General features: G+C 33.7%; 1 protein-coding gene across 12 annotated transcripts in view; it reads right to left on the bottom strand.

The window, feature by feature from the left end:
• LOC150103132 (TOX high mobility group box family member 4-A-like) overlaps positions 1 to 13,436 on the bottom strand; it is a 540,588-nt gene that overhangs the window by 17,894 nt on the left and 509,258 nt on the right. For 10 of the 12 annotated variants that reach the window (XM_090397573.1, XM_090397576.1, XM_090397568.1 and 7 more), the window contains 3 exons: positions 6,990 to 7,070; positions 5,113 to 5,328; positions 4,222 to 4,443 (listed from right to left, as the gene is read on the bottom strand). In XM_090397573.1, coding sequence (XP_090253699.1) covers positions 4,222 to 4,443; positions 5,113 to 5,328; positions 6,990 to 7,070 — 519 coding nt within the window. The remainder of the gene's footprint in view (positions 1 to 4,221; positions 4,444 to 5,112; positions 5,329 to 6,989; positions 7,071 to 13,436) is intronic. The other 2 variants (XM_090397570.1, XM_090397578.1) reach the window with 2 other exon arrangements.

The following is a 13,436-nucleotide window of genomic DNA, read 5'->3' as shown; positions in this document are numbered from 1 at the left end:
TCCATAGAACACATGCCTGATTGTGCAATTTTGTCTACCATGTTACATAGAATCCTATATGAAATGGCCTATTTATCAAGTTACATTACGAAATTATGTAATTATATTCACATTTTACTACTGTGAGATCTGTAGTTGAAAGAATACATGTTTAATTTAATTCATAGTGCTTTTTTAATGATTGTGAACAAGTAACAAGATTGTTCGAAAGTATATTTTAACCCTGAAATCAAGCCTTAAAAGTATATAACTCTGGAATGTACAATACAAAATGCTATTTAAAGCAATATGTATTTTGTTAATGGAGCATTAACAAATTAGAGTATTCTCATGGAGGAGGTAGCTTTACTGGAGAATGCCAGTAAAGCTATCTGGCTGATTTTCTCAAATCATCTTTGCGCTCTAGCTTAAAAACTAAAAAAACATGTCATAAGAACTTTCAAAGATTATTTCATGTTCTCCTATCTTATTTAATCAAAATACATTGTCTAGTAATCTTGTATTAAATATATTTAATACAAGATTTCTAGTCTTGAGAGAGGCAATGGCAGGAGGTCTCTACCATTATTCAGTTCTTGCTACCCCACCCAGGAGTCACTCAAGGGTCAAAGCTAAATAACTGGGAGAAGAGCTCTACATCACCTTTAAGGAATGCAGAGAACTGACTGGGGGGGGTCCTGACTTAATGTCCAATCCTGTTAGGAGGTATCCACCAGATACTGAATGAAGGAGGAAGAGCTAGCAGTTTGAGACTTACCTGACCAAACTATATTCTCCATTGGCTTAAAGCAGAAATAACATGTAATGGTACAACATAAGATTTTATGCTGGCTGGGTCATTGCTCAGTTCAACACGGTCCTTGCTGTTTTTGTCACAGAACCAGGACGGATGATGAAAAGTCAGCAACTTGAAAAACTCAACATCTAGAAGAAGAACCAACCCACCATCAGATGAATTAACATAGGAATCATTGATATAAGGAGTGTTAATGGAAAGGAAATGAACTTGCAGAAGAACTGAAAAGTACCACGTAGACACAATGAAGACAAAAACATGAGCAAGGAAAGAAAGCAGTAGCAAAAGCATTCAACACCAAACATGCAGATAAACGTCGTGAGTGGAAAGCAATTTCAAGTAAACTTCAAAATGGACAATGAAACTTACTTCTGCCTATGGTTCCACAGAAGATTCTCCTAAGGAAGAAGTGGAGGAATTTTTTTGAGTCATTACAACAGGCAGCTGACAAAGAAAATGACTCTCACTAGGCATATGTGAAAAGTACAAGACTAACAATAATGGCGAGTACCTGTTGGATTTTTGCTCAGGATATGGAGAAGTCATTACCAACACCATGTTCCAACATAAAGATGTGGAGAGAAGACATGAGAAATAAGGAAAGCCTCGTTGAAAGCAATATCTTCACGTTAATTCAGGATACAAGAGTGTACTGAGGATATGAAATTGGAAGTGACCACCACTTAGTTTTAAGTAGGATAAAAATGAATATCATACTGAAAAGAACAATATGTAGGAAAGTTGAGCAGCTTTTTTACATGTAGACTCAACTAAACAAACTATTGAAGTAAAAATGAAATCATTTGAAAGCACGAACCAAACCTTGAATAAAACGCTGATTCAGCCAGGAGGCATATAGTGAAGTTGTTTACAAGGATATAAAAATAAGAACACAATGGTAGACAAAAAAAAAAAAGCATATCAAATGTTTCTAGCAAATAAGTCGGTAGATGCCCTAAAGGAATACAGAGGAAAAAAGTAACAGAGCTAAGTTATTTTTAAAAGTAGCCAAATAAACGTCATGGTAAGACTTCAGTAAGAATATAGAAGATAAATATCAGAAAGGTGGGAAAATGAAAAAGCTTAGAAATAGAAGAAAGAGTACTGTAAAAGGAATTAAAGATGATAAACGTGACATGAAACTGACCATAAGGTTATTCTAGATGTCTGGAGTAGTTACTTTGAAAGACTTAAATGAAACAAGCAGTGGATAGGACAGTAGTAGAAACTTTTCAAGAGGAACATATCAATATTTCAAGTAGAAAAAGCTGTTAAAAATGCAACTGAAGGTAGATATCTGACAGAAATGCTCAAATATGGAGGTGTAAAAGTTCTGCAGTTCAGAGGGCCTAGTCAGAAAATCGAATTCCAGATGATTGGAGTAGAGCTCTCAAGCTGAATGTGAAATTACAAGAAATAACAACTTTCACTTTGCTTGATTCTTGGCTGCAGGCAATCTACTGCATTGACTAAGCTATTTGTGCTATTGATAGCCCATACACCTTTAATTCCTGCAGAACTTTCAGTGTTTACCTGCAGCTGTTACAAATGAAGGCAAGTGCTTCAACAATAATGCTAAGCTTTTTTGCAATTTCCAGTCACACTGTGCCTATCTTGATATTTGTAACAGCTTACAACTATTTATTTCAAATTAATAAGTGCTCAAAAATTATTTCTTCATGAATTTTAGGATGTGTATATATATATATATATATATATATATATATATATATATATATGCCTCTAAAGTAGCCAACCTCCTGTCCTCAGTACTTGGTTTAAGGCAATCTTTGGTTCAAACCTAAGCCAATTCTGAAGAAGTTGCAGATATGTGGTGCAAAATGATATCTTTATTATTCAACTATGCAACTAATAACATGCAAATTGATAATCACTTAAAATATTCAAGAGCTCCATATAAAACCCAACCAAGATAGCAGGAAAATAACTTGCACGGTATTCAAATATAGAAAGTCTGTTGTAATGAGTGCTAGAAAAAAAGTTCATCACAACTGAAAACTGACACTTATTTAATTTCATTTTCAGAAATGTTTATATCTTCCCAAAGCTTTAATTCTCATATTTACAGTCAAGTTCAGTTTAAATACTTCCTGTGCTTATCCATTATATATATATATATATATATATATATATATATATATTGCTCATACACAATAATGAATGTACAAACCAACCTCTTGCAAATTTGCACTTATAACATCTAATTTCAAGAAAAAAATGGAAATGAATACCAATAAAATACTTAACATTGGAAGCCTGTTCTTGTTGCAGTCTGCTATGCAGATTGCAATGAGAACAGGTTTCCAATGTTCATTTCATAGCACATTTTATTGTGAAAATGGCATTCATAATATCCATAAGAAGGAATTAGAGACACCAAGAATCAGCCAGTCTACTCTTATTCCTCCAACATATTCTACATTCAATTTCCAGGAACTGTTTTTGTCTGGCCAGCATAAATGCCACTGCCAAATGTTCTACCAAATTTTATAGACATGTAATGTTTCATAGATTTTAGTGGCTGGCTTACTAAGAGTAAAAGATATCTTTATTCCTTAAATAGAGAGTTAAAATTTTCTCCTATAAAGAAGCCTTTGAAATAAGAAGGTGCTTTCACATACGGTTTATGTTTTTATCTCCCCAACCCCCATTTGTCCTTCACGGTACAATTTTCTCTGCAGAATAATAGTTATGTTAAGAAATCTGTTTACATAGGTGTTAATACACACAGGTATCTTATAAATGAAGAATTCCAAACTGCTATCCATGTTTTTGAAAAAAATCACTTCAACTGGTTGAAAAAAGATATACACAAATCCTACCAGAGAAAAATGTTCAGGATATACTTATCTAAATGTCCTAAAATGAATAAATATAGTCATGCAAATAAATTTCATTTGATTGTTTAATCAATGTCTTGTTGTATTTAGGATATTGCAACATGTATGCCCAGTGATATTACCAAAATATCACTGGGCATGTTCTGAAAGGGGATTAGGTTAGTTACCTATCTTACATAACACTATGGAGTATATCCTGTAAGTGTTAACAGACAAATTATTAAAGAACATATCATGGTCTCTAAGGAATATGTGTGTCATGAACATTCGATATATATCTTAAAATAAAAGATTAAGCAATCTTATCATGAGCTTGGCTTTTTGCAGTTTAGATTAGGGAAGGAGAACCTGGAATATGAACATTAAATTGGAATGGAATTAAGTTTATTATATATTTATAATAATGTAAAACAAGTCCGCAATCCCAAGTACATTTAACACATCTCATCAAAAATATTCTTCATAAATGAACTATTTAAAAGCATCTGAATATAAGCTATGCAAAAATACAAATATGGCATGCCTCATAATTAGTAATTTTAAAAAATGAAACTGTCAACATACTGGAGACATATTTGTTGAATATGTTGGGCTAGCAGAAGCTGGCTGGCTTAGAGTTTGCACCTGTTGTGGCGGGCCTTGTGACATTTGAGGCCTACTTCCCATGGGTGGAGCCATTTGGGAAGGTGCTTGCTGCATCATAGGTGGAACTTGTGGCTGGAGCTGATGGTGAACCGGAACCATCTGACTTTGAACCATATTAGGAGGATTTGTGTTCAACTGATGCTGTAAACAACAAAACACAATGAAATAAACAGGGCAATGTTAACTGGCTAGTTTCGTCTAGCATCATTATGTTTATGCAATAAATTTCCATCATTATCTGTATAGAATTTGTACCAATAACAAATGTTATAAATAGCCTTAAGCTCTCTAAATGCATGACAGAGAGGAAATATCCTTTTAAGAGAAACGTTTTTTTTAGACAAAGAATGCGAAGTCACCAAAGCTCACATTAGTATGTCAATTCTAACAATTGCACTCGCAACTTAAGGATAGATGAGGTTGTCGTTGCTGATTTTATGTTGTCCTCCATTTCATCACCTAGATAAATTATTTCTATAGGAATAACTTTATAAATACAAAGGCAAGGAAAAACTAAATAGCCATTAAGAAAACTGACAAACGAGAACAGCAGTTGAAAGAAGGTGATATGTTTTTAGTTGGAGACCAAAAGCATGCCACCTCTAATGTCATTTTTATGCCAGAGGACTTTGTCTTGAGCACAAGATGATACATTGTGTCACCTGAGAGAAATGTATAAGGGAGGGAGGGGAACAGCATTTAAAAATAACAGGTCTCTACTTTCTCTCAAGTTACCTCTCTCTCCCCCCCCAGTTAGGTCACAACTTCAAACAACTCTAAACTACCAGGAGTTCAAAGAAATAATCTTACCATGCCCCATACCTGGCTGGTCATAACATTTTGTTGGGGAGGTGCCATAGTTACAGGAGGCATACCTTCCATCAGTGATGTTAGAAGAGGAGACTTCTTTTGGAGAGGAGAAAGCATTTGACCAGGAGGAGAATTGGATGCTGAACTTGTGGCTGGTGGTGTGGTAGAGCTGATAGAAGAACTTCCATACACATTATCAGACTGATCTGCTGCAGCCTGTGGGAAATATTGTGCAGTATTAAAATATGGTCAAGAATATAAAAAAGAAAAATACCAAAACTGAATTAACCTTGAATGTGGTAAAAATTGCTCATTTTAACCACATCCACACATTCAAATGTTTGCAAATAAAGAACTCTGCTACATATCTAATACTTAACTGTATCAGTTACAGACTTTTTGAACCGATTTTAATAGTTAAAAAAACTTTCTTCTCTAATGTAGTCTATCAGCTTTTAACATGAAATTATGACAATATATTTTGAATTAACATTTACAAACACGCATAAAATTCAAGTTGGATCTACAGAGGTAATCACAACAATGTTTGGAGGCAAATTTACTAAAACTAATACCCAATTTTTTGCTTTCAAACTATATAATAATGCCAGAATTTATTTTAAACTAGAAACTGTGTATCATTCCAGCTTATCAAGAGTGAAGATGTAAAAATAAAAACTAGCATTTTGTGCAGGGAATTAATTCCAATTGGCACACTTTACATATGCCAACTTGGTTAGGTGAGTAGAGGCTCTGGATTCAAATCTTCACTGTGGCACTACTCTGTTTATTGGAGGCCTGAAGTAGCTTGAAAAAAAAAAAAAAAAGTACCATATCTGGTTTCTAGGGAAGAGTTCCCAAATTATCCAAATCTTAGTCCATCTGAAGCACTAAACTATACCACAAGTTAACCATTGGTAAGTGGCATTCACATATATAAAAAAAAAAATAAATACAAATAAATAATAATGATACCACACACACTTGTTTAAACACCTTTAAAATGTGGCTTTAGTACTGCTAAAAGCTTTTTTGTTGCATTTAAACAAAATGTAACAATATTAACATCCAAGTTTTTTTTATTTCCAAGTTCCCTTGAGAAAACAAAATCACATAGAACCAAGTGTAGTTAATGATGAGGATTTTTCATTGGTGAAATACTGTTTGGAAAAAAAAAAAAGAAGCATAAGTTGGGCTGAATATACAGAACTTTAACACAATCCTTTCCAAACTATGATGAACCATAGATCAACTAACACTGGAATTGCTTGAGAGAGGAATGCCTTATTAAAATCAACTAAAGAAAGTTTTTATATATTTCTAATTTTAAAAATATATGTTTAAATGCTCAATGCCCAGTTTAAACGTACAAAGATTGCTATGTGAAAATGGCACCGAGCATAAGAATACAAACTATGGTCAAGCTGCAGCATGATAATTTTTCATTGATTTAAACCTGAAAATACCACATCAAGAAATTGTAATCAAGGCTGTAGCTTGAATCATCCCATGGGCATGAATGCTGGTGATTGTTTCTAGGTGGTATATGAATTCCATTGCTTTGGTGTGTGAGATCACTGTCCCAGTTATTGAAGGCCTGAAGTGGCTTGAAAAAGTTCCATGTTTGGTCTCTAGAGCAGGATTTGTGGATCAGATAAAAAAAAAAAAATAAATAAATAAATAAAAAATTCAAACAAATTATGAACAACAGAAATGCAAGTCCTTAGACACAGTACTAATGTACTGTATGTTTACAACCTTTTTTGTGGGTGCAAGTCATAAAATAAAAGTTATACCAGATTATTATTATTAATAAAAATAATATATATATATATATATATAATTAAGAGAAATGTTATATTTGAAATAAAACTCACTTTAGAAACTAAACTGGCTCGGTAAGCAGCTAGAGCTTTTAAATATTCTTTCTTTGCTGCCTCAGTCTTTTTCTTGTATACCTAGATGTAATATACGTTTCAGCAAATAAGTAATTTAAAACTGCATCTTGTGAGTTAAGATTATTAGTTTCTCATTCCAGTATCAATCTAATAATTCATTCATTTCTAGTATAATAACTAATGAAAATCTGTGACATTCATAAATGAAAAAACACTTTTCATAAAACCTGAATTTAAAAAGCATTAATGGAAAGAAAGTGCAGCTTGTACTCTCAACATAACTCATATCACTAATACTAACATCTCCCCCCTCCCTCAAAAAAAGTAAAATTCTTCTAATAAGCATAAGATGACTTCTCCAATCACTAAGAGCAAAAAGGAGGGAGTAATTGTAATATTTAACACTAAACAAAGTTCTTGAATGAGAACTTATTCCAAGTGTGATGTAACCAAGTTTTAAAATGGAAAAGTGGATAAAGATTTATTCAAAAGTAATGGAATTTTTCTGGTTATTAGAAAGTGCAACTGATATAATAAGAAAAGCTGGTTCTTGTTGAATACCTAGACAAAAAAAAGAGTGAATCCTACACATGTAGAAATGACTTGGAAAAAGGACTAACACTAATGGTGAGTACTTGCTTGATTCTGCTCAGGACATGGACGAATTATGTGAATAATTCACATGAAAAGAGTGTAAAAGAGAGAGCACACAAATTAAGAAAAGTCTTGCTGATAGGTCTTCCGACTGAATCACAATATAATGTACACACAAATTTCAAATACAAAGTGACTACAACTACCTACCTAGTGATGAGTAGGATAACAATGTGTATTCCAGATGGATATCAAAGTTTTTTGAGAAAAAAAAAAGTAAACAAGTCTCTGAAGAGAACTGCAGACTTAAATATACAAATATTAAGGAAAAAGTGAAGAAGCTTGAAAACAAGAACCTGTGACCAAAAGCCTTAGAGACTCAGCAGCAAAATATGAATTAAGTATTAACTGAGTCAAGGAAGCATGTGGTGAAGTAAAGATAGAAAAATAAAAAAGATAGATATACAAAAAATATATCCATGAAAAGAAACAAATCTTGGCTAGTAACTAACTCTAGAGAATAGAGGAAAGTGTAGTGAAGTTATAAATATAACTAAATAAGTCATGGAAAAATCTTGGAAAAAATATAGATAGGTGATGAAATGTTTAGGAGATACAGGTAATAGGGGAAAAAAATAACAAAAAAAAATTTATAGTGTGCATCTAATGAATTAGTTTAGGTGGAAAGGTTAACTAAGAGGAAAAAAAATTTTAATATAAAGGAAGAATGAGATGAAAAACTGGGTTACAGGTATAACAATAAATATTACAATACATTAAGAAAACTGCAATCTTAGATTATCAACCTTAGATATTTTAATACAATTTGTCTTCATCCAAAGCCTCCTAAACTAAGGATGCACATCACTATTATGGATAAATATTTTATTATATATCTAATCTTTTCACATTCTATGCAAAAAGCATGACATTAAAAAATTAAAATGAAGCTGCATAATTTTGTATTTTAATGAAAGGTGAGTTATTCAGTTAGTTATTCTAGCCTTTAAAAAATAAATACACACACACACGGGGGGGGGGGGGGAGTTCTGATAAACACTTAGAACAAAAATGATAATAAAGTGACTGATATATAACCACTTTTTCTCAGAGGATTGCAAATGATGCAGCAGCATTGTATTTAGTAGGTGAGTTATTTAGTTAGTTATTCTATCCTTTAAAAAATAAATATACACACACACAGGAGGGGAGGAAGTTCTGATAACACTTAAGAACAAAAATGATATTAAAGTGACTGATATATAACCACTTTTTCTCAGAGGATTGCAAATGATGCAGCAGCATTGTAACACTGCTGCATGTATATATATTCAGTTAGCTTTGCATTAGGACCCCCCCCCCCGACTTACATATTCAGTGCAATAACTAAGTATTATGTGATATGAACGTCACGTGCAATACCATAAATGGGCACACTTATCCTCTGTACATAGTAATGGGGAAATGTGGCAATGTAACCAATTTGACTGTGAACAGATAGTTGGTGTCAGTATTTCGGAAACAGCCGCACTTGTTGGTTGCTCCCACACTAATGTATCAAAGGGGTACCGGTACTGGATTAACCATGAACAGACCCAGCAGAAGGGCTCACATTGGTCTGTCACACATGGTTGATCCTAGAGGTGAGTATCAGGTGTCATGACTGGTATCTCAGCAATGATGTGCAACAGTCACACAGTTCATCCACCAGTACAACAGCAAGGCAGTTTGACCCATTTCCACATGCATCATAACTTGCTTTGCCTGGGGTTTCACAACTGGAGACCAAGGGTACCCATGATGACACCCAAGCATAGCAAACAATGCCTCACGTGGGCCAAGGAATGTTGGCAATGGACCCTTGACAGATGGAAGAAGGTCATCTGCAGTGATGAGTCCCATTTCCTACTGCACCATGCTGATGGCTGGGTTTGCATTTGGCATAAACAGCACAAAGTCCTATCCCCTGGTTGAACAGTTGGGGTTCAACAGGCCAGTGGCAGTGGTGTTATTGTCTTTGGAGCCTTTTCCTGCCAAGCCCTAGGTCCACTGGTTATCATCTCATAAACACTCAATGGTGAACGCTACAGGGACCTGTTAACCGACCATCTCCATCTGCAGGAAATCTATCCCAACCGCAGTGTCATCTTTCAATAGGACAATGCACCTTGTCATCAGGCTCGTACAACTACTGAGTGGTTGGAGAAATATGACAATGAATTTGCCACATTGCCTTGTCCCCAAACTCCCCTGACATGTAACCCAATTGAACATGTGTGGGATATGCTAGAATGGGGGGTGTAAGAACTGCTGATCCTTCTCCACAGAATGAGAATGAACTGACAGAGTTGCTGCAATGGACATAGGTTGACTTACCTACATTCAAAGGGATAAAAAGGTGTCCATATTATTTGTGACTGCATACCCAGGCCATTAACGCGAATTTGATGTGATGTTTATGCATCAGAAAGTGTCCTCTGCATGAAGCATTAATATATTGTGCTTGATTTTAGGAATCATGAGACGCTAGAAAACTATTAGGGGAGTCTTTAACAGGAATAAATGCAAAAATATCGGTGATATTGCTATTTTGTAAATGCGCACCACACACCCTGAATTTACGCCCCTGATATAACATAAATATAAACACATAATGGGATGTAGTGAACTGTCACCACAAACTACACTAAACTTTTGTTTTAGTAGCATTGTAATATAAAATTATTTTTTTCTATCAAGTGAAGATACAAAACATGAAATCAAGATGTTTAAAGAAAAATCTGAACAAAAAAGAAAACTGACAATACAAGAATATATTATATTATAGCTACATCCTAGTCGATGAGAAAAATGTTGTAGTCTGTTACTTGCAGAGAGCTCTGAAGGTTAATTGGACATCAAAGGTTATTTGAACATGACAATGATTATGTCTGCTGCATTTATGATAATAAACTACAATCTCTTGATTATCCAACCTACTAAGAGAAGAAATTTGCCTTCTGGATAACTGAAGGAACAATTACATGGTGCTAGTGCTGTACCAGAAGTCAGCTGACACACTAACCCATTAAAGGGGGTTGGTTAACTGAAGACCAAGATATCACTGTATTTAAATTAAAACAAAAAAAAGAGAGAGAGAGATCACTTCTTCTGAGTGCATAGTTTTAGATTTTTCAGAAACAAGATTGGAAAAATACATTACATTAAAGTGGTGAATACCAGTTATTGTTATTACTTAGCAAAGTAAAATGGCAAAAATAAAATAGAACAAAATTTAATAAGACCTTCAAACTGCAGTGCACCTGTTATTTGCAAACCATACCAATATGAAACTGCACTACCTGCATAGCTAATTTACTGATTCAAAAGTAAAAAAAAATTATTTTTTTAATGCTTTATTCTAATTTTACATTAATTTTGATAACACGTAAAAATTCTCAACATCCAAGTTGCTTACCTCATACCATTCAGTAAGTCTTAAAAAATCCACTTGATAAAAGTAGATGTACTAAATATGCTGGGGGGAAAGCAGTTTTCTTCAAAAGACTGTTTAGACCCGAAGGGATGAAAACAACAGAATGGGACCATTTTTGCTTTTATAGCCAACTATCACAAGTATCTCTTACAAAAATTTTTATATGCCCCACTCCCTATAACTTTTGTGGCCCTTAAAAGTCAGTTGTTTCTCCTCCTCCATTCTGAGGCTACAGAGTAGAGTACAAAATAGGGGAAAAGATCAATCTGAACACCTGAAGCAATGGCTACGACTTTGAAAAAAAATTGTTTTATCTGAAAATGCAAATAAGTAATAAAAAAAAAGTACACCCTGAGCATTAAAATGGTATCAAAAAATAAAAAATGCTGAAAATAAGCTGTGATTATTAATATGAAGGAGCTTATAAAACCATCAGTTTTGGCCAGAAAGAACTGAAACTAAGAGATTTCAAAATTTACTAGAGCTCAAGAAAATATACATAACCTTCAGCATTGGAGTTGCCTTCAAGTATACTAATACTTCATGCTGTGATTAATTTTAAAACCCTTCAAATCTGCCAAATAAAAAATTTTTTTTTTTCCAATCTAAAGGATAGGGTGACAAAATAATATACTTTCATCAAAACTTATGCAGTCTCGTAATGATTTCACTTGGAATGACCCAATATCACAAGGTAAAACAGATGCTGTTAATAGTCTACATTCATGGCAGAGTTCTCAAAAGAAATAAGTGAAGCAGCTACATAAAGGAGAATTTCCTTTAATCTTTAAAGGTACCTGTGGCACAACTATGAACAATAAAATTACACGATAATCACAGTAATAAACTTTAATGAAAGTACGGATATTTTGCGCTGAAAATAACAGTACATCATCGGTGTGTAGAAACAAGCAAATCAAAGAACAGGAATACAAGATACTACAACAATTGGTTTACAAATTAAAAACAGCTGCTGTGAACTAGAAATTAATATTAATAAATAATATTAAAACTATTTTTGATGTTTATTTACATAAAATGAGAATCTCTCAAACTTGGGAAGGGGGGGGGGGGGAGGAGAGACAATCATTCCAATTCATGCTAGGCCAATGTAAAAGGGTTTCACAACTTTCTTTGAAAAGGTATATTTAATTTAATAATAATCACCTGACATTTCATGCCAAGGTTATCATCTCGAGTATATACATATACACAAAGAAACATGCTATGCTGCAATCTACAAAGTATGCTAAAGCCACACTACTTTGGTTAACATTACTAGCCTGACCTCTGGTGGAAAAAAAAAAAAAAACCTTGACTACATCAAAGCTAGAATCCATTATTATTATTACGCAACACCTCTAGGGAGTCCAAAGACTCATCGAGGGAGGACACCTACTCCATCTCCTCCACCACTCAAATGAACCGCAGATACCATCATCATCTACTGCTCACCACAACTAGTATTTTCACAGACAATCACAAACATCCATGCTCGCAGCAGGAGTCAAACCCACACCCTTTTGGCTGGAGAGCGGATACACTAACCACTTGGCCAACCAGGTCAGCAAACACATTGGTGACACTAGATGCACAATTCCAATCCATAAAAAACACATTAAATTTAACAATTTTGGTAAAGCAGTTATATTATACAAAAACCTGGTATGAATGCAAATTTAAGGAAGCTGGTGAAATTTTGATTAACCATCGTAATCTAAACAATAATAGTGGCACAAAAATCCCAAGAATTTGGATAGCACACAGTCAGCCCACATAAGTTCTTTCAAGTTCTCCAGCAAACCCTCACTTTAGGACTAGCAATAATTTCAGCTCTTATTGGCCACCATCTACACTGGTTTTGTTCTAATTTATCTAAGAGCACGTTGCTCTGCGGCTTAATATATCTCTTTATGAATTGTAATCAAAACAGATAACAGGGCTCTAGCTTTGATGCAGTAAGGGTTTTTTCAGACCAGTAGTGTTAACTAGTTGACTAAATTAGTGTAACTAACATATGTAGATTGTAACATAGCTTGTTTCTTTGTATATGTATATACTCCAGATAATGATCTTGATATGAAGGTCAAAACAGAGGATTATTTTGGTTTATATTAAACTGAAGTTTTATTATGACAATAGTTATTTCCATTATTTTAAAAATGATATACATTTCATATCTAAACATGTATATACATGCAGTACTTTTTTTTTTTTTTACTCTGTTTACTTTTTACAAATCTTTGTAATAGCATACAAAAAGCTTCAAGCTTATGGCTAAGCAATTATTTATATTCACTTAAATAATCTTGACCAAATTTATTTATATTTATTAATAACTTCATGCATGATAAACA

Source organism: Typopeltis vanoorti, chromosome 9 (genome assembly GCF_054136105.1).
Source record: "Typopeltis vanoorti isolate ZY-2024b chromosome 9, IOZ_Tvanoo_1.0, whole genome shotgun sequence".
NCBI lineage: Eukaryota > Metazoa > Arthropoda > Arachnida > Uropygi > Thelyphonidae > Typopeltis > Typopeltis vanoorti.
This window is presented reverse-complemented; position numbering and strand designations above follow the sequence as displayed.